This window comes from Scleropages formosus, chromosome 3 (genome assembly GCF_900964775.1).
Source record: "Scleropages formosus chromosome 3, fSclFor1.1, whole genome shotgun sequence".
Taxonomy (NCBI): Eukaryota; Metazoa; Chordata; class Actinopteri; order Osteoglossiformes; family Osteoglossidae; genus Scleropages; species Scleropages formosus.
The window spans coordinates 16,315,585-16,338,081 of NC_041808.1; the positions used below are offsets into that span (position 1 = coordinate 16,315,585).

At 44.7% G+C, this 22,497-nt stretch overlaps 1 protein-coding gene across 4 annotated transcripts in view; it reads right to left on the reverse strand.

Annotated features, from left to right (window-relative positions):
• Positions 1 to 22,497, reverse strand: part of LOC108935166 (microtubule-associated serine/threonine-protein kinase 2-like) — a 105,920-nt gene that overhangs the window by 61,477 nt on the left and 21,946 nt on the right. For all 4 annotated transcript variants that reach the window (XM_018753539.2, XM_018753536.2, XM_018753537.2 and 1 more), the window contains exons 2-3: positions 21,249 to 21,387; positions 20,841 to 20,974 (exon numbers count right to left, since the gene is read on the reverse strand). In XM_018753539.2, coding sequence (XP_018609055.1) covers positions 20,841 to 20,974; positions 21,249 to 21,387 — 273 coding nt within the window. The remainder of the gene's footprint in view (positions 1 to 20,840; positions 20,975 to 21,248; positions 21,388 to 22,497) is intronic.

Genomic DNA, 22,497 nt, shown 5'->3' on the forward strand with positions numbered 1-22,497 from the left:
TGTGCATTAAAAAAGTAGATTCGAAGAGAAGAAAATTCTTGAAGTAGACATGATGGGATGCAAAAACACAAAATAAAAAAACGCTTTCCACACGGTATCGGTTGTTTACACTTGTTGGCGTGATCGCTACAGAGACTGTGAGGGTGGTTCAGTGGATGCTGCGGCTTGCTGCCATCGCCCAGCATCGGGAGAGCGTATCGTACCGCATATCGCAAGCACGGGAACAGATCAAAATTCGAAGTACGGGTTCTACTGAATGCATATTGCTATCGTACCATCATAACTACAAAAAATCGTAAGTAGAGGAGCACCTGTACTACCTTATAGTAAGGTACTATGGTACCTTATAGTAAGTTTTTATATTAAGGTTGTATGGTATCAAAATCTTTGCATATCTTCTTTCAAATTTTATTCTTATTTCACAAAACAGAGGGGTGCGGTGGCGCAGTGGGTCCTGCTGTCCGGTGGGTCTGGGGTTCGAGTCCCGCTTGGGATGCCTTGCGTCGGACTGGCGTCACGTCCTGGGTGTGTCCCCTCCCCTCCAGCCTTGCGCCCTGTGTTGCCGGGTAGGCTCCAGCTCCTCGCGACCCCGTATGGGACAAGCAGCTCAGACAATGTGTGTGTGTGTGTGTTACACGAAACATAAGAATTTATTGATGTTTATTAGTTATTATCTGATTCAGATTTGCTTTCTTATTTTAACAATATCTTCAGTCAATTTTCAGTCAAATCTTTTTTTACGTACTAATATGAACATGTCAATATGAACATGGCAAACAACACCAGTCAGCCACATTAAAACCACCTGCCTAATATTGTGTAGGTTCCCCTCTTGCCGCCAAAACAGCTCTGACCCGTCAAGGCATGGACTCCACAAGACCTCTGAAGGTGTCCTGTGGTATCTGGCACCAAGAAGTTAGCAGCAGATTCTTTAAGTCCCGTAAGTTGCGATGTGGGGCCTCCATGGATCGGACTTGTTTTTCAAACATATCCCACAGACGCGCGATCGGATTGCGATCTGGGGAATTTGGAGGCCAAGTCAACACCTTGAACTCTTTGTCATGTTCCTCAAACCATTCCTGAATAATTTTTGCAATGTGGCAGAGTCACTGCCATCAGGGAATACTGTTGCCATGAAGGGGTGTACGTGGTCTGCAACAATCTGTTGGTAGGTGGTACGCGTCGAAGTAACATTCACATGAATGCCAGGACCCAAGGTTTCCCCGCAGAACATCGGCCAGAGAACCACACTGCCTCTGCCAGCTTGCTTTCTTCCCACTGTGCATCCTGCTGCCATTTCTTCCCCAGGTAAACGACACGCATCTAGCCATCATCAATTTGTGCTACAGTTGTCCTTCTGTGGGATCAGACCAGGCGGGCTAGTCTTCGATCCCCACGTGCGTCAATGAGCCTTGGGTGCCTATGATCCTGTCGCCAGTTCACCGGTCATCCTTCCATGGACCACTTTTGGTAGATACTAACCACTGCATACCAGGAACACCACACAAGACCTGGTGATGCTCTGACACAGTCTACATATCACAGTTTGGCTCTTGTCAAAGTCGCTCAGATCCTTATGCTTGCACATTTTTCCTGTTCCAACACATTAAATTCAAGAACTGACTGTTCACCATCCATCCATCTTCTGTCCCGCTTGTCTTAAAAGGGTCGTGGTGGCAGCAGGGAGAGCAGAGAGGCCCAGCCGCCCCTGTCCTCCGCAACTTCCTCCAGCTCAACCTGGGGGATCCCCAGCCGTTCCTAGGCCAACTGTGAGATATAATCCCTCCAGCGGGTCCTGGGCCGACCTCGGGGCCTCGTCCTAGTTGACCGTGCCTGGTATACCTCTAAAGGGAGGCGCCCAGGGGGCGTCCTTATCAGATGCCCGAACCACCTCAACTGGCTCCTCTCAATCTGAAGGAGTAGCGGCTCTACTCTGAGTTTCTCCCGGATGTCCCAAGTCCTCACCATGTCACAGAGAGTGAGTCCCAGCACCCTGCGAAGAAACTCATTTCGACCGCTTGTATCCGCGATCTTATTCTTTCGGTCATCACCGAGAGTTGATGACCATAAGTGAAGGTAAGGACGTAGATCGACCGGTAAATGGAGAGCTTCGCCTTATGGCTCAGCTCCCCCTTCACCACTACAGTCCAGTACAGCGACCGCATTATTGCTGTCGCTGCTCCCAGTCTGTAGCCGATATCACGCTCCCTTCTTCCCTTACTCGTGAACAAGACCCCAAGATACTTGAACTCCTCCACCTGGGGCAAAAACTCTCCCCTTACCTGGAGGGGGCATACCATCCTTTTCCGTGACAGAACCATGGACACTTTGAGGTGTCGATCCTCATCCCCACTGCTTCACACTCGACTGCAAACCGTTCCAGTGCGTGCTGGAGGCAGCCACGTGACGGTGCCAAAAGGACAACATCATCTACAAAAAAGCAGAGACGTCACCTTCCGACTCCCACACAGAATGCCCTCCTGACCTTGACTGTGCCTTGATATCCTGTCCATGAAAACCACAAACAGGAGTGGAGATAAGGCACAACCTTGGCGGAGTCCAACACCCACACTGAACAGGCCTGACTTAATGCCGAGTATGCGGACACAGCTTTCGCTCCGTACGTACAAGGACCACATGGCCCGCAGTAGTGGCCCCGGTACCCCATACTCCCGAAGCACCTCCCACAGAATTTCCCGGGGAACACGGTCATAGGCCTTCTCCAAGTCCACAAAACACATGTAGACTGGATTAGCAAATTCCCATGCCCCTTCAATGTGAGAGGATAAAAAGCTGAACCACTGTTCCACGGTCAGGGTGGAATCCGCATTGTTCCTCTTCAATCTGAGGTTCAACTATCGGCCGGAGCCTCCTCTCCAGCACCCCGGCATAGACTTTCCCAGGGAGGCTGAGAAGTGTGATGCCCCGATAGTTAGCACTGACTGTTCACTTGCTGCCTAATATATCCCACCCCTTCACAAGTGCCACTGTAATGAGATAATGAATGTTATTCACTTCACCTGTCAGTGGTTTTAATGTTGCAGTTGATCAGTGTATAAGGGTAAATTTACCATATATACTCAGTAAGAGGCAGCAGGTGGCTACCGCATTCCAATCAAAAGATTTGTCCTCTCTATGTAGCACATTTGAAGAAGGAATGAGCCAAATGAATACACACACACACAAACTTTCTGAACCACTTGTCCCATACGGGGTCACAGAAAACCAGAGCCTAACCCGGCAGCTCAGGGCATAAGGCTGGAGGGGACACAACGAGGGCGGGATGCCAGTCCGTTGCAAGGCACCCCAAGCGGGACTCGAACCCCAGACCCACCGGAGAGCAGGACTGTGGTCCAACCCACTGCGCCACTGCACCCCTGCACCCCCGCACCCCCACACCCCCCCCAAATGAATACGTGTAAGTCCAAATTACAGCCAAAACAAGACAACTGAAACTGATTTAGTACTTCAAACATCTCTCAAAAATCACCAACACTGGTTGCCTGTTTTCCATTTTGAAGTGGCAGTTCAGACTAGATGCAGCAAGCCATAATAGGGAATGGATAACACACAAATGCCGAAGCACTTCAGTATAAGCAGCAGTAAAAGATTACCAGTGCAGCCTGTTGTAATTGTTGTGTGGTGCATTAAAAAAGCAGAAAAACATGCACTCATACTTTCATTCACTCAAAACAATTTACTTATAGCAATGTATCCTTTATCAGGCATATATTTAACGGTAGTAAGGTTGTTGGTTTTGATACTTAGCCATGTGCCCCGACTCTTGCAGGTTTCAAGCCCAGCACTGATGTGCCAGAGAGAAATTCTGAGCATCAGTACTTCATTGAAACCTTCAGCTATACACTGGAGTGCAGTTAAAAATTGTGCATTAACGACTGGTGATGTAAAGGAATTTGATTTTCTTTTAAAAAAAACTTTCAAAAGCAATGAAACACATAGGTGTCCATGCACTCCCACTACTATGGATCACTAAATACTAACCTTATGTTTAGCACACACTGGGGTCTGCTGGCTACATGTCATACCCCCCTGTCTCCCTAACTACCTACATCTCCTGCCTTTTCGCATAACTGGTTCTATACCCAGGGGGGCTGTAATTGGACCGCAGTTCAACCAGAAGGCTGCATTACAATCGATCTGTAACACAGTCTCCTCTAACGTGACTGACCTATGGTCACACTCTCCCCACGTAACTAAGAATCCATTTCACATCGACAGCAACACCCAACGTAGATAGATGCAAATGCAGCAAAGCAGGAACACATCTATTTATCAGTTGTACTGATTTGTAATTGATTGATCGTTTTCAGATCCGAAGAACAATGGTATCATATTGGTTCATCTCATTAGGATCACCTTTCCTGCAACAGTGCTTTTCCATAGCACTGCGGTAAAATAATGTTCTGCCTTAAGGCTGACTCACTGTTTGAGGAAGCTTTTTTTCTTCTACATCTACGAGCACCAAATGTGGAAAAACTCATTACTGAGCCAGTGGGATTTTTCTAAAACAAGAGCGTGCTTTGCCTGAAATGACCCCATGTGACAGTGATGGGACTTAACAACCCCTTGGGCTGAGTTTACTTTTTATTTGGTCTGTTTTTTAATTTCTCAGACAAAACATTTACCAGCGAGCTCAGGTAAACTAATTAGCGAGCGAGGAACCAACTGGGTCAATACGTCAAACCTCACATGGCTCAGTATTTCAAACTTCACTGTGGTATTGAGCATACTGTCACACACGAAAATGATTTTCACATTAATCAGTAATGCAGGTAACTTCAGATTTGGACAGCAAATCTTGGATTGTCATTTTGTATTTGTAACGCTTGTTGTTCTTACAAGTGTATAAATTGCTTCCTCCTTCCTGCTCTACTTTCATGTCAGCAGCTCTTGAAGGAAGAGTGAAGAAATGACAGTCAGCTAGTAACTCTGAGACACAAAAGCGTAGGAATCCCCAAGACACAAGGTATTCGGATCTCCACGAACCATCCAGAGAACGGTACCAGAATAACTAACACATTTTCACATTTTAAACACAACACAGCGCAGGTGTGAAAAGTGACTGTACTGTCAGCTTCAGAAGCAGCAGCGTGCCTCAAAGTGAATCATACTAGTGAGTCCAAAAATAATTTTGCATTTACATTCTCCCACCCAAAAATGATATACCATCACGACACCTCCATGAGCCATGTCATTAGCAGTTTGCTGTGTTTAATTTGATTCAGCCTGCTAGCTTTTTCATAGCACTGCCATCGCAAACACACCCTCTCTAAGTAATTCCGCGGTGCAAGGAGACACAACTTCATTTGCCTGCGTCCAGGGGCTCTTCACCAGGAGGCCTGTTAATTTCATCCTGCATAAGCACATGCTCTGAAAAAACTGAGACCAGTGGAGACCTATTCCTACTTAAAAATGAAGTAGGAATGGGTCTCGGGAACCAAGGGAACCAACTGGTTGAAATCCATTCTAATGAAAAACACAGCGTGGGACACAGAAGAAACGGAAAATACACAGCAGTCACAGTGCCAAAGGTGAAAATCTTCCTCTTCCCTAAGTCTGTCCCGATGACGGTGACAGTCTTCATCGTCTCTGTCATGCCTTCAGCAGAAGTTGACAGTTTTCATCTACTGTGTCCATCCAGCTGAAGGTAACAATTTTCATCGTCTTTGTGTCTATACTGCCGAAGGTGAGAAGCTACATTTTCTATATACCTGCAGAGCTGCAGCCCAGTTCACCTTCTTTCAGCCAATGTCTCGACGGAATCACATGATCAGCCTCCAACACTAAGTGGCCTGCTGAGCCCTGGGTCACAACGCTGTAATCAGATGAAAACTGGAGAGGAATGAGAGCAATTAGTAAAAACAACCAAACAGGGGAAAGGGAGTGAGTGAGCCAGCCACAGCCACTTCCCCATAAAGCGGTGAACCACAGCCAATCCAATATGCTATATACTGGCAATAAAGGCTTCTGGGTTCTCAGGTACACTGGTATTCCGTCGATCTAAAGCAATAAGGATGTTGTATTTGATTTGGTCAAGATTTTTCCCTTTAAGATGAAAATTAGATCTGGGGAAAGGGAAGGTTCGGAACATCAAAGGCAACGCACATTGTCAAAACCGTATTTGTGCATTGAGCACTTCATTGTGTAAATTAAATCTGACATCTTCAGCATTCAATGTTCAAAGCATTGTCACATACTGAATATTTAATCTTTGAGCATGATTCCTGTCATAATTCACCAAAAACATTGAAAATGCATTTCTTATGCTATGCTCAAGTCTTCAGCATTCCTCATGTTTCGACACTCCACGATTTGGATCTGCTCTCCTGATAATATTTACAAAGCTTCTCAAAAACTGATTGAGAGAAACACATCAAAATCAGGAACGACAAGGCCACATTTTGTAAGGTTGTAATACTGACTAAGTGGTCTATCTCGTATCTTACCAAGATTTATTAACAAACCATATCGTGTTGTGTTGATAGACTATTTGTAGTGCTTTGAATTGTATCCATTTTCAACCTGCTCAGGAAGGAAAAACAGTCTAAACCATAACTAATGTGCTAGAGCAATATTCTCAAATTTCATAACCATGGCCCATGAACAAATATATCAGGTGAGACAAAATACTGCCCACAAATGTGGAAAAAAAACTGAGGCTTATGTATTTTCAGGCACGTATCTACACAAATATAACAAATAACCAATGTACAGATGGAGTCTTTTATCTTATGGAGACTATTAGAAGGTCACAGTAAATGCTACCAACACAAATGTAGACTGACAAATTAAAAAGTAGATTTTTACTGAATTACACTTCACTATGTATTGTAAATAAGGTGTGATCCTTGATGTGGTGGAATACTATCTGTTACCAAGCAGGAAACAAGCAGAATGCACTGATGTACTATAAAAGTGCTTCTCATTCTCCCTCGAGAACACAGGTCCTGTCAATGAACTTGGGCTCTCTTCTTACTGATACTCTAGATGGAATAGCAACTGAAACGGTGAGCTATCTGAGATGACGGCATTGCGTGCCGGACTGCAAGACATTTGCATAATGCTTAGCACTGCTATTGAAAGAAGCAAGCGTTTGCGCTCAAGGCTAAACCAATCTGAATTGTGGACAGATTACCACACACTAACACAGGATACAGGACAGTTATTCATCACATGAGAGCTTCTACAATGAGCAAACAACAAACTCACCTTCACATGTTGAACTGACACCCTATCAACCTCCGCAAGGCAGGCCATCAGAAGGTTTTTGTCCTCGTCAAGCAATCACCTAATACCTTTGCTGACAGTGAACCTCAAGGTATGCTAGTGCTTTGGTGAGGAAAACTAAGCACACAGAGTGATGAATTCAAAGCAGCTGGTGGAGACGCTGACCTGATAATGGTACGGTGGCACAACGAGTAGCGCTGCTGTCTCACAGTGCCTGAGTGGTGCGGGAGGATGTGGGTTTGACCCCCATTCAGTCTGTGTGGAGTTTGCATGTTCTCCCCGTGTCTGCGTGGGTTTCCTCCGGGTGCTCTGGTTTCCTCCCACAGTCCAAAGACACGCTGTTCAGGTTCCCCCATAGTGTATGAATGACACAGAGAGATTGTGTTCCACTGATGTATGGATGAGTGAGCCCGTGTAAGTAGTGTATCTAGCAGTGTAAGTCACTGCGGTGAATAAGGTGTGTGGGCTCATAACACTACATACAGTTCATTGGAAGTCGCTTTGGAGAAAAGCATCCGCTAAATAAACAATGGTAAATAACCTACTACTACGAAACAACATCAGTTCCACTGCCACAAAAGAGGAGCTTACATCCAATGGCAGAGTCCTTTAGCATTTTAATTGACATAAAGATTCACACAGATCACAAATAAAACCAGAAAAGCCAACAGTGAAGAAAATTTCATATCAACAAAGAGTAAAAGTTTCTAAATTCGAGTGTCTACAGTGGTCACTGCAACAGCAGACTGCTGTGTACAAAAACTGCTATATGCAGTAAAAGAGTTATGACTATCATAACCCTTTGGTAATATTTTGAATTAGAATGGCCTTACATTATCATTCATAATGAAGAACTCCAGCACAGGTGAAAGAATTCCGTACCTTTTGCTAAAAAAAAAAACAAAACACACCCCCTAGGCAGGAGCTTTGCTTTTAAAAATTGTTATTGATAAGACCGATCAATATTGGGCAACTGGCACATGATACATCAGCAGTTACACGATGCCCTACTTGTCTCACGATCCCTTTAAAGCACATAGGTGTCCTGAGGTTACACTAACCCTCAGACAGGGAGAAATCAATACTACACAGATAGGCCGGGTTGCTCCACCTGCCGCGTCTCACGAACGGAGAGCTGGTTGCAGGGGTGAACAGCCTCTCCGTGCTGCTCTCCGCACCCAACCCTGGTTCTCTGTCTGTGAGAAACAAGCCAGCGGAGGTTGAGACCCCTACGGGGGGCCCAAGAGAGCCGAAAAACAGGCGAAACTAGAAATAAATGGACAGGCAGAAAGACTACCAGACTCCTTTAGAGACAACGGGAACAGACTGTCCCGTCTCAAGCAGGATCATTCACAAAACGAACAAACACTCACTTATTGCAATGAGCCAATCAAGTTCAACAGCACTCACTAGAACACATTAATAATTTATTAAGACAGAATGGGCATAATGCTTGCATTGAATACAGCCTATCAAGCTCATACATGACTTTACTGCGCCATGGAAAATGTGTCATTTTAAAATGAAGGAGTATAAAATGAATACAGTGTGGTCTCAATATTCATAATCAAATGTTATGCCTACATGCACAGGCAGCTGGGAAATTCACTCACCCTGTATAATCCGGGCGGTGAGTGAGAAATGCGAGCGACCTTTTTAAGCACCGTCCTTTGGTTAACTGTAATATCAAGAATGAGAACTGATGGAAGCGGAGGGGTTAATTTTTACATTTATGGTAACACGACCAAACAGGGCTCCTGAAAAGAAGAAGAGGACCAGCAGAAATGTTAGTTTAGCAACAGAAGAATGAGCCAACAGTAGGAGCTCTTATATATGTTTATCCTTTCCTCTCTACATGGGCTCCCTTCTCTTTCTTGCACATAGCACAGGAGACTGCACAGAGTCTGTTACCTGCAAACGCTCGAAGATTAGCGTTCAAAATGTGCTTTTACGACAGTCCGAAGCTTGAGAAACCAGCGTCAGGTTCACCCAATAGCATGGGAAGTTACAGCAGATGCTGAGAATGCTGCTCCTCGGAGGTGCGAATTAAAGAAATCGCACATCCTTTAGAGAGTGAGTGAGTAAGGTCAGAGGAGACATTTCACACCTGCACCAGTCTTTGGGTCTCCTGTGACACCAGGGAGAGACCATTGCACAGGCTAATAAACAAATTAGCAGTTTCCGCACAGCTAATTTCTCGATTGTTCACGTGCTCAATCCCTACATCCTGTAGTGAGCATTAAACTATAAATAGTCCAAAGTCCTAGAAAACATTACTGACTTCGACTTCTCACTTGTGGAGCATGCTTTGAAAAACTACAGGCAACTTGCAGTAACAATAATATTTGAATATTCATTACTACACACACACAGTCTGAAGCCACTCAACCAGAGCCTAACCCGGCAATACAGGGCATAAGGCTGGAGGGGGAGAGGACACACACACCCAGGATGGGACGCCGGTCCGTCACAAGGCACCCTAAGCAGGACTCGAGCCCCAGACCCACCAGAGAACAGGCCCTGGACAAACCCGCTGCGCCACCGTACCCCTCTATATTTATTATTCATTCGTCAGAATTTGATAATCCATCTCATGTTTACAACACCCAGGGAATACATGACTTGTGGATTCTCGTCATTCACATAGTTAAAATTATGACATTGGCGTCACGTGCGAACCCCGACATAAAGAATGAAACGCACAACAAATGTTGAAGCTGTTTGAAATAGTCTGAAGTTGGTCACAGAAAGGAGATCCTCCAGAGCTGGTATGCACATGGCTGAAATACGTGGGGTTAATTTAGTTGGCGCTGTTCAAAAACTGCTACAAAGGCAGCAAAGACTAAGGAGAGCTGGTCGATTCACCGAACCGATGTTAGTAAAAGTCCCTGATAGGTGTTGCCAAGGAAACATAGCACACTCATGCCCCTTGTCAACGGCTCAAAGAGGCGAAAAAAACAGATACAATCTTCTATATTTTCAAGGGCTTCCCATTGCAGTGGAATGGAATCTCAGGGGTCGGTCTTAGCCACATACTGCTGTCTGCATACTGATGAAAAGGACACCGGAGTACAAGTGCGTATGAACTGGAAGTTGATATGGACAGGAAATTACTTGCGGAAGAAATGGGAAGGCGTTCACACACTCTGCAAGCATTTACTGAATAGCGCATGACCCCATGACGCTCAGTGCCACTATTTTTACCTGGCTTGTTGCTCGAAAAGTTTGACTCGTGGTTAAAACCTCCATGACTTATGCAACATTTCACCAAGCAAGACGAGTCCCAGCCTTATTAAAGCAGAGAAAAGAATTACATTTGTCTCTCTCCAGCTCATTTACGGTGTAATTGTTCATGCGTCGTAACTTCATGAGCATCCCCTGATACAACCTTTATTCAGCCACTACGCCGGCATTGTACTCGCTTATTTGTGTATCTTAGAATGTTTATTAAAAAAAAAATTGGTAGGAGGGTATCAGGATATGTCTATCTTGTGTTTTATGCACCTACTCGAACGATGAACCTCGGTGCAGCAAGCGGTAGGCAACAAACTAGGTTTACTTGAGTCACACGTCTGCAGCCGTGTCTCTTTATCTTAATGTAATGCATAAATTGTACTTTAGCTGAGATGTACATCGCTTCGGACAAAAGCGTCTGCTAAATGAATAAATGTAAATGTAAATGTAAAATGTAAATGTCTGCCTCCGACTCCATAGAAAGGCCAAACTTATGAAACATGTAAAATTCACACCACAACGTTTTTCCAGGTCGTCAGACTTTAGCTACTTAGTGAGTCTTATCTAGTGTAAAAGTGCGCGATTAAAATAATTGTCAAGATCAGCTGTTCTTAAACACTTATCCAAGCTGCAACGTGTGTTTACGTTAAAGTTTTATGTTACAAGTCCATTATGATGTATTGCTGAAAATTTGAATGCCCACCTGGGGGGGGGGGGTACATTTTACTTGCAGCCAACAGGCAGCCAGCCAGAAACAGAGACCACAAGGACAGTTGTGATCGTTGTGTGTGTTTAGTCCTCCATCGGAGCCCCATCCCCCAGCAGCAGGCTAAGTCCACACTCACATACCAGAGACCTCCAGCAATGGACAGATGGGTCCAAATAGCGGCCCTTGAACTAGCCGCAGGTGGACGGCGCACTCGGCTTTGACTCTGCCCTTCCCCAGAGGCGTTCCTCTAACAAACTACCTCAGCAAGGAGTCAGACGTGCTCACACTTCCAAGGAGAAAAGATATTTATTCAGGTTTCACATACAGACATCAAAACAGAACATTATAAAACACAGTAGGGCGTGCAAGGACTATGAATGCTAAGAGGGCAGGTATGTTTGGTGGTAAAAACACCACTACAGCAGAGCTGATAGAAAAGCAGACTTTCATGTTTTTTAAACAACATTTTATATAGATAACAGCAATTTCTACCGTATGGACTAAAATAAACGAAGCAAACTCACAATACTGTGTGCCGCTGATTCTATATCCCTTGTAATACTGTGTTTATATTTCATATCTATGCAAGGAGTCAGAATCCAGGAAGCCCAAGGGTCTCATTTACAGAATGTCAAACTGCATAGATTAATTTATAAATTGGGCATTCCCATGGTGTAGACATGATTCACCATGGTTCACCTGCCCACTATTATGGATATTTGCTATTTTCAAATACAATAAGGACAGTGGCAATACACACCACTAATTATGCACACACAGTTTCATGAATTGCGTATCAACACATCTTAACAACTTTCAGAACAATCATAATATGACCATACATGCAAAATGCTTTCCTTCAGAGATTAATCTCCAATTAATGTACAAAATATGAAGATTTAAGGCATTTAAAACACAATCAGAAGCAAGAAAGATAAATACTGACTAGGCTAAATGATACAAGGTGGTGTTAAGGTCCATTTATAAAAAGCAAACCGATGAACTAGGCAATTTAATATGAAATTAGCACAGACTCTATATATAAGGGCCCTGGTGAGGCTTCCTGCACTGTTCACACAACAGAGGACTGGACCCTGAAGCAAGCTGGACGGTCATCCAACAGCCCAGCCAGCTGGCGGGATAAAAATGATGGCCGGCGGCCACTCCTCCTCGCCCTGCGCCTATTGATTGTCTCCTCACTGGGAGCTGAAAAGATGAGAGCAGCCAGTGAAGGACAGTCCCGGTCCAAGGCCACTTTCCTACAGTTCAAGGCCGACGAACATGGCTTAGTGACTTGCTGAAGATAATCTGGATTCCGTTTTCACCCCCGAAAAGATCGAGAAGGTAAACACCGGGCTTAGGCACAGTCTGACGGTCAATTGCCTACCTTTCACACGGTTTCAAAGGCAGAGAAAATGCATTACGTCTCCTGGTAGCAAAACTAAACGTTTCTTTTGAAGTCTTCATCTCAGCTGTGCAATTCCCTTCAGAAATTTCTGAACAAAATGCGTCAGGCAATCATATCAACAAAGGATACAGCCTTAAGCCCTAAATAATGTATTTTTTTCCAGTTGGGCTGAAAATCTGTAGTTATTCTGCGAGGCTGAATTAAATTTAGGAATAATGCATTTTAATTGCTTTCTGTTCTTCCGGGGCTTCACATACGAGGTTGTAGGCAAAGTTCGGAATGACCATGGAAGTAAAAGTAGAAGGACAGGAGCAGTCGGGGAGGAAAAACACATTGTTACAGTGATGGATGAGGAATCCCAGAGAAAGAAACACAAGTAAGTCGGCAGACTCTACGTACATCAGCCCTCCTCATACTTGTCTAGGGTTCAGCCTCCACCGCAGAACAAAGGGACACTACTTAGAATGACAGTCTGACACCTAACTAGAGTGCAGTCAATGTTATTTGAAACATTCGAAAGGTGACGGGGGCATTAAGCAATAAAATAAAATGCTTACTTTAGAATTAAATCTAAATTTAAAAGAAAAAAGTTTCATTTCAAATAATGAATCAGTAAAAAACTACCATAGTTAAGAACTGAAAAGAATGCACTGAATGAGAGAGTAAAAATCGGACACACACACATTGTCTGAAGCCGCTTGTCCCGAGGGGGGTTGCGGCGAACCGGAGCCTAACCCGGTAACACAGGGTGCAAGGCTGAAGGGGAGGGGGCACATCCAGGATGGGACGCCAGCCCGTTGCAAGACACCCCAAGCAGGACTCGAACCCCAGACCCACCAGGGAACGGGACCCGGCCAAATCCACTGCGCCACCGCACCCCCCGGAGTAAAAATCAATATTTACAAATAAAAAAAAGAATATATCTTAATATTATGAAATCGTGCTGCACTAATCCAAGAAAATAAACAGAACTGCTTCTGGTAATAGGAAATTATGGCAGCAAATGCAGAAATTTCAGATGGTGGTAAACTGAAGAGACCACTGAAAAAATATATTAGCCTGAAGAGTACACACAGGAGAGTACATGTCTGCAAGCAGTAGATCTCACCTGATTACCATGCAACGTAGTGAAGACTGCAAGTTCTAAGGAAAGCAAGAGACCCTTCGTAATGACAAAGAAATTAATGACACCAATGAGGATTTAGTACATTTCACAGATACAGATGCTTTTTAAGGTATGGATAGTTCTAGAAAGAATGAGAAAGGTTTACACAGATCCGATTGGTATGGATTAAAAACACTGTACAGCACGTTATGGAGATGCTCTGTGACCTTCTCCTATACCCCTCTGCATTGTCCTCATGGAAATTAATGAGGGTCTCTAATGAACACAATACATAAGAAAATGGCAAACCTTCAAGCAAAGCAATTAACCTATAAAGTGTGTATCGAAAAGGAAAAAAAAAAGATGTAATAAGCCACGAAGGGAGCAGCAGAAAAAGAGATATGAACCAAGGAAATGACACAATTAAAAAAGCACACAAATACAGTAAGTAGGAAGTTATTTTCCAGGTTTTCTGCATTTAAATAAAGTTTTAACTGAAAATATAAAATGCATGTTTGCCTGATGGATAAACTCTATTCTTTCTGTCTTCAACACATGAAAAAGGCTTCATTTTCCAGGCACCGCTCAGAGCTTCAGTCAGATAGGCAGACACAACACAAGATGTGCTGTCTTTTCAAAGAGAAACTCCGTGAAGAGAAGTTTCTTGAATCATCTTAATGCCTGCCCATTTAGCGATGAACGTTTCCTGACAGATATTTCATGCTCCAGTGTAAACATGCAGAATAAGCTGTTTCCCCAGACTCGAGCTTCAAGTTCTCTCAGCACTTTAAATTGGGTCAACCGTCAGCTTAAAAAGTGCATTGTAACCAGGGAATTACGAGTTCAGAACAGAATGAGATTTATGCTTCTTTCTTTCTTTGCTAATAAAGAAGAAATCCTAACGACCGACAAGTCACAATAATAATCTAGAATAGAGGAATCATGACTGATCTTAATGTTTTAATTAGCGAAGGAAAAATACAGTCACAAATTATTCAAAAGCTTCACATTTAGCCAGGCTGACTGTGTTACTTTCTTAAGTAACCATCATTTTAAACAAGACAGAAGTAGGGGCAGCAGTGGTGAAGCAGGTAGAGCTGGTGCATCATAGCTCCAGACGGTGAGTTCAAACATGGTTTTGAATCTGGTTCAGTTTGTACAGAGTTTGCATATTTTCCCTGCGTGTGTGTGCTTGTCTCCTCCAGGTGCTCCGTCATTCTCCCGCAGTCCAACAGCATGTGTTTCAGGTGGAGTAATGACTTCAAAACTGCCATTAGAGAGTGTGTGCGAAAGAGTATACGTGACGCCCTATAATGCCGTCTTGTCCGACATGTCCCTCGCCTCCTGCCGTATGCTTCTAGGATAGGCTCTGGACCACCGCAACCATATGTTCTTCAAGCAATTACTGGTAGTGGATTGAAGACGGAACTGACTTGTTCTCTCAGTTCTAAAAAGAAATATTCTAAGACACCAATGACAAGAAAAAAAAACAAAGTTACCATTAAATCAGTGGCAGACACTGATTTGTAAAATTTAAGAGTTACATTCATTTAGAATCCAAGGGCACTACACACAAACACACACACACACACAAACACACACACACACACACACACACACACACACACACACGCACACATACACACACACACCGGCTGAAACCACTTGTCCCGAGCGAGGTCGTGGCGAACCAGAGCCTAACCCAGGAACACAGGGCCCAAGGCTGGAGGGGGGGGACACACCCAGGATGGGACGCCAGTTCGATGCAAGGCACCCCAAGCGGGACTCAAACCCCGGACCCACCAGAGAGCAGGCAGAGGCCAAGCCACCGTGCTCTCCAAGGGCACTATACCTCATCCCAATCACAAGTGCAAATTGAGTCCTGAACACAAAGTGTACTGCACACAGCAAAAAGTGGAGCGACTCCACTTAAAACTCACATTAACTTCACAGAATGTGAACAAAGCTTTCCCAGACCTTCAAAGTGTGCCAACCACTGCAAGCCAGGGATTAATAATTTGAGATGAAAGAGAATGAGATGTATGCTTCTTATTCAGTTGGAACAATTTAAAGTTTTCTGAGAACTTCACCGTAACTGGACTTCTTGAAGGCTGTATATGACTTTGTGTAGCTCAGGGGTGCCCAAACTCTGTCTTTAAGCCTTTCATAGAGCCTTTAATCTCATTGGTTGCATTTTTCAATTAACTGGTGAATTTATTCTTCCACAAACGGCTCCTTCAGATTTTTAAATGACCTACTTGCCTGGGGGTCCATATCTGAGCACGACCAGACTATGTGGTGGATACGGAGACCTTGACGAGTACATAGTTCTGGTCTTTCCTACTTTATTGACCAAATGAACACTACCTCTGTATGACTGAGCAGTGAGCCTGAGACTGCACTATGCCACTTCCCAATCTCCGTATCTAGGCTAGGTGTAGCTATCTTCAGAGCCACAAAGTAGGCGATTCCCTGTGTGAACATTATTTTATGCCATATGAATAATGAGCAGGGTACTGAGGAATACGATTAAAGGGGAGAGGGGAGTGACTTTCAAAGAGGTGCAGATTTTTTTGTCATTGCCCTACCTTTCCCCTGGTGGTGCTCTGCTTCGTGGAATCTTGAACAGTACCTCTGAGGTACATGTCCGCATTTGCTTGGAAAACACGTGTGGGGATCATGGCCGTTGGCAGGGAGGAATGGGAAGCGCAAGGATCATCCCCTGCACCTGCACCACAACACTACAACAGGAGTGAGCTCCTCAAAATAGCCACTAAAAAGGGCTTGCTGTCCGGAATATGCCATATTAAACCTAGAGCAGAACTCTTTCATTTAACATTATTACACAGACGCTAAGAAGTAGTCCCGGGTGCTGTCGTTCACAGCAATCTTTCGTAAAACCGCTCATGCAAATTTCATTGCGAACACAGATGGAAACCCCTTTGTGGGGGGAAGCGTGATGAATAAGACAAGAAAAACTTTCCGAAACTAAAAGTTTAATTACAATTCGGTCCCCACTGAGAAGTGAGTTTTGTGACCATTTTTGCATGCATGTGTTCATAAGTCTTTTTCTCCCTGTCAAGGGCAATAAATGTTTCAAACGGTATCTCAAAGACAACACAGTGATTCATATGCCACACATGCCCTTTTCGCTACTGTTTCCATGGTAAAGTACTAACCGTACAGTGTGACACTACTGTCACATCCGTTCATTAGTCGCTGAAAATCGCCATGTTCCCACGGTTTAAGGCTAACCATGGGTTTTGCGGTGGTTATCCAATACAAGAGTTTGCCCTTAGTTTTTCCCCAGTACGTCATTACAGAATTCAGCCACGCTCCCTTCAGGTGACTCTGTTTGGTAGCTTGTAGAGTTATTGTTACGCAATGTACCCACTCATGCAACGCAAAGCCACGTTGAACTTGGGAATGATCAATGTTCTAACCACTCCTTGCGCTACGGTTTCCCAGAAACAAAGAAAATGACTGTGTTTCTCAGTGTATCACATGACAGAGTGCAATAAAAGCACTAAAAGACTGGCTGGTTGTACAACTGGACCTCTTTCTATCAGGCAAAATTTATGCGGTCCCAAACTACCCAGCAGGGGCACTGAAGCCACAGAATGCATCTCTTAAGAAATGAGGCGTATGATTTAATTGCTTTCTGTGTAGCTCAAGAGGCAGCTGTGCTTCCACTTAGTACGCAGACGGCCGTAGGATCAAAGGCCTCCAAATGAATGTGCCCATCTTCACATTCATCACACTCCAGAGACGGACCTGTACTCCACACTTCAAACAAAAGCCTGGAGAAGAAGCGGGAATAAAAAGGTAAAACGCAGCTTGGTCCTGTTGTGTTTTGGTGAGCTTAACCTTTACGCTTCTTTGATACCTCATGAGCCACAGACGAACCAGAAATAAAATGCAACTGCATGATCAAAATCCCCTGGCATAATAAAGACATGCAGCAGAAAGCAAGCATTCAAATGTAAAACTTCACAACTACAAGCACTTAACTAAGAATCCTGGGTATCTGTGAGAGGATTTTTCATGCATGGATGCTCTGCTCTCGTTTAGATCTATTATTACTTATTCATTTCGCTGAAGCTTTTCTCCAAAGCAACGTACGGTGTTTCACTTAGAAGTTTACGTACAAAGCCACTTGCAATTACTGACACATTTTTTAGAGCTGGATCATTTTTACTGGAGGAATTTCCGGTGGGTCTGGGGTTCAAGTCCCGCTTGGGGTGCCTTGCGACGGACTGGCGTCCCGTCCTGGGTGTGTCCCCTCCCCCTCCGGCCTTACGCCTTAGGCTCCGGTTCCCCGTGACCCCATATGGGACAAGCGGTTCCGACAATGTGTGTGTGTGTGTGAATTCAGATTAAGTACCTTCATCAAGGGTACCGTAGCAGGAGCAGGGAGTCTCATCTGGACTCTGTGATCGCAAGGTGACAGCACTCAGGGATACCTTGTTCTAGGTCTCCTCAGACCTTGACTATTGCAGATACTACCGTGAAACAGTTGAGCGATGACTTCAGGTGGAGGCTCACTCTGGGCAAGGTTACTGTGGAAGACGAGCGCCATCTGTTCTATGGAGATGCTCCTAGGCAGGCAGACTGACATCCCTCCTCCACTGGGACCTGCTGCCGCCTCCCCACCCCCCCGCCCCCTCCACAGCACCACCTGTCCCGAGCCACCGCTCAGCCACACAAACACATTGGCTTTCTTTTCGCATCAAACCATCCTGTGATCATTATTGTTTGCCACTGCAGTGCTGAATGCTCCACACTTGGTTTGTGCTGAATGAATGGTGACTTGAAGAAAGAGTACTTTTTAAAAAACTTCCCATCATTCTGCACCAGCTGCATGATTCTAAGTTTGACATCAGTCTTAATGCTGCCCAACAACACCGCCCCTCATGCACAAATTCAGCACACAAACATCTTACTACATACACCAAAAAATTTATGAACAGAATAAGTGGAAATTCAACATCAATTACTTCTTATGTAAGTGCTGTAGAGGTCAGCAAAAAAAACGCACAACTTATTTTGTAATTGGTTGTGTGGGTAAATAAAACATTGAACTGTCAGAATCCTTAAAAACTATTTGAAAAAATATGCATAACTTATCATCAATTTATACAGTAACATTAAAGGAATTTTAGGGACTGGGAATAAATTCTGAAGAAACAAAATAAATATTTCCAGAGGGTTTTGGGGGATGAAATGAGGAGAGCTGTTGAGGGTGGAAAGAAGAGAAAGCGAACCATTCTCAAAAGCCCATAAAATACATCATCCCAAAACCTTTTGACCACAGACTTCAAACACCAACAAAGGCGTTGTTTCTAAATCAGTTTGGTTTATACGAAAGGCATTTTTCCACCCCGCTGTTATACGTATGGACTGTGGAGCAGTACTTGCTTAGAGCAGACAACAAGATCGAGAAGGAAAAAAATTGTTTGTCAGCAGTCAAACATCAAGGCATGATCTGATTCTACAGATTCCGATACCTGCGCCGTTCCCTGCGTTACCTTCCTCCATAACAGTCTCCAATATGTGACATTACACACTCTCCTGGAGAGCTCATTCGTAGCAGCGCTACAATAAATTGTCAGCTGTGCTAGTGCGCCACCTTCTGTCAAAACCGCAGCTGTCGCCCAAGTGTGAGACAAACCCACTAGTGGTAGTCAGTTTGCAAGAGACTTGAACAACTACATTATACTTACATTTATTCGTTAAGCAGATGCTTTTCTCCAAAGCGATGTACATTTCATAGAAAATACAACGTGTGCATTACATTAGGAGAAAGAGACAGTTTCAGACGTGTGGTTCTTCACACGAGTAGCTGCGTAAAACTTTTATCAAATACAAACAAAAATATATCCAAATGCACCCACTTATGCATCTTAACTGTATTATACTCTTAGCTTTCTTACGTGTGACTCACAGTTTTACCAAAGGAAATTTTCACGTACAAATTAAAGGAAAATATTTACTTCACATTCGATGGGTTATCGGTTTCACTGTCACACCTGCGCATTCCAGCCAATGAATCCAGTCACTGTTTGTCCTTCACTTTTGTTTGTACTGCTTCACTGTGACTATGGTTACGTGCCTGAGTCTAAGCAGCATAAGCTGCAGTACCTTACATCTGCAACAGCTGGAGCTGTAGACAACAAAACGAAATCAAAAACACATTAGCACACGTCTTCCACATGCAACTGTGCATCAGATGCATCTTATTGCCAGATGTTTAGTTGTGTGTCTCTCTTCCTTACACGTCGAACACGTCATTTTTTTCCCTTACTAACCCTTCAATCCCACCTCTTACCGCTTTGTTGAGATGACGAGCGCTATGACTCCATGTCTCTGACAAGGGTATTTTTCGAAAGTGTTTAACCACTGAAGACTGCATTTAAAATATCAATACAGATGTTGAATACAAAGATGCAGAAGATTAGCGATAATAAAAGTCACAATAACAAAGAGCTTTTCATATTAACCGCTTATTGGGTACTGAAACGGTGACGCTGTGGATTTAGGGGTCAATGATCTCAGACATGAAGGAGCGAAGACTGCAGATACAAAGCAGAACAAATCCATTCTACCTCATGTAAGCACAAAAGGTGGAGAAAATGCTTTGTGAGCCTCTTCCGTTGACAGGTTCTGTCTTTTTACCATCAGGGAAAGCAGGGCGCAGTGCGGCAGTGGACTCCACACACAGCTTGCCACATGCATGGTAACGTGAACCCATACTGCTCACAGCTACACACTGAGCTCAGGGGCCTCAGCAGCAACAACAAATGATCATGTAACAAAACTGTGAACGTGCTGCATAACGCATCATAATTGTGATTTTGAAAAATAATTCGAAAACATATTGGCACGACTCGGGGTCATCTAAGGCAGAATGTAGCACATTGGTTGAAGGCTAGAAGTTGGTTAAAGTATGTTCTTTCAGAAAACATTCAGTACATTTCAGTAACATTCATGTCGGAAAAAACGTATCAAGTGCGTGCGCTTCGGTGTGGGTTTGGTCATGTAGCTGTGTTTGTGTTTGTGCATGCACCGTGATGGGCTCTACGTGTACGTTTGCAGGTGTGCACACGTGATGCACGTGGCAGCGTTTTGTGACTCACCAGGCCAGCGGTGAGCGAGGGTGCCGATTGGCCCATGGACAGGCTGCGCATGCGCAGCAGGTTGCTGGCCTCTCCAGGTGGTTGCTGGGATACTCCGCAGTGCAAGCTGGCAGACAGAGGCAGGAGCTGCTTGCCTACATGGTGCGAGGAGAGCAACAGTCAGCTCCCACAGGAAGCCAACCAACAGACGACGTAATTGTGAAGGAAATGTAAATTACGACATCATTTACTCAGATAAATAGTGACCTAATCCATTTGTGCAAGAACACGAAAGGCTATGACATAATGTTTACTGATATTGCAAAGCTCTGTGGGTGAGTGTGTGAGTTAATATGATTTAGTGTAAACGCTTGTGTTTGGTGGGACATGAGCTCGTCTGCGAGGCAGTCCTGTCCTGAACTTGCTCACCGTACAGCCCAGAGCCCAGGGGGCCATGCCGCTCCTCCTGGCTCAGTTGCCGCTTGAGCCTCACTTTCCCGGCACTGGCAGACAGATCCGGGTTACTGAGCTTCCGGAACAACAGGCGAGGTGGGGCGGCGAACTCCTTCTGCCGGGGAGAGGAAAGAGGAGCACGTCTAAAACCACGACACTCAGCACAGAAGCCACATTGGACATTCCTGTACACGTGACATCATCATATAAACCGGAACACATCCGTAATCTTCACCCACCGGTGACACACGGGCCTGGAATTTAATCGCACTGGTGGCATGTCCTCAGTGTAACCCATCTTGAGAGACATCGCTCGCTCAGGGTGGAGCAGCTGCACGGTAGCTTACTCATCCTAACCATATCCTCACCACACTCTCACAACACCAGCCAAGGCAACAGAGAGCACCATGCCCGGATGTCCAGTCTCACGCTTGTCCGAGCCGTGCGATTCCCACCCGACATCCTGGATTCTTTGAGTCACTTGATGTGGACTCACAGAGCAAATAAACCCCGTGATGCACAATTGCAAAGCATTGCATCAGACCAGCGCTTCCAGGCTGCTCGATTATGTTGCAACATTTTCCCACATGCTCTCATTAATGTACTGATGGCATGTTCTCATTCATCTTTGCTGATTAATAATTAAACAAAGAAAATACTTATCAAAATAAGTGTGACACCCTGTAACAACCCCCCCTTATACTAAACTTTTAAACTTGCAAATGATTTCATGAGAATGTGTGCACTGTAAGGGGGGCGCGGTGGTGCAGTGGGTTGGACCAGGTCCTCCTCTCTGGTGGGTCTGGGGTTCGAGTTCTGCTTGGGGTGCCTTGCGGCGGACTGGCGTCCCGTCCTGGGTGTGTCCCCTCCCCCCTTACGCCCTGAGTTGCCGGGTAGGCTCCGGTTTCCCGCGACCCCGTATGGGACAAGCGGTTCTGGAAATGTGTGTGCGCAATGTACGTAGAAAATATTGCCGAGTCTGTTATTGCACTATTGCACACATTTGGGCGGAATTACACGTGTTCCTCTTCCCTTCGTAGAGGGTTTCCTCAAGACTTTCTGAAAGCGTAGCTGTTCTTGGCAGGACAAGAATAGCGTAGAGTAAAATAGAGTAGCACTGCTGTCTCACAACGCCTGGGTGGTACAAGAGGATGCGGGTTCTGTGTGGGTTTCTTCTGTGTGCTCTGGTTTCCTCCCACAGTCCAAAGACATGCTGTTCAGGTTC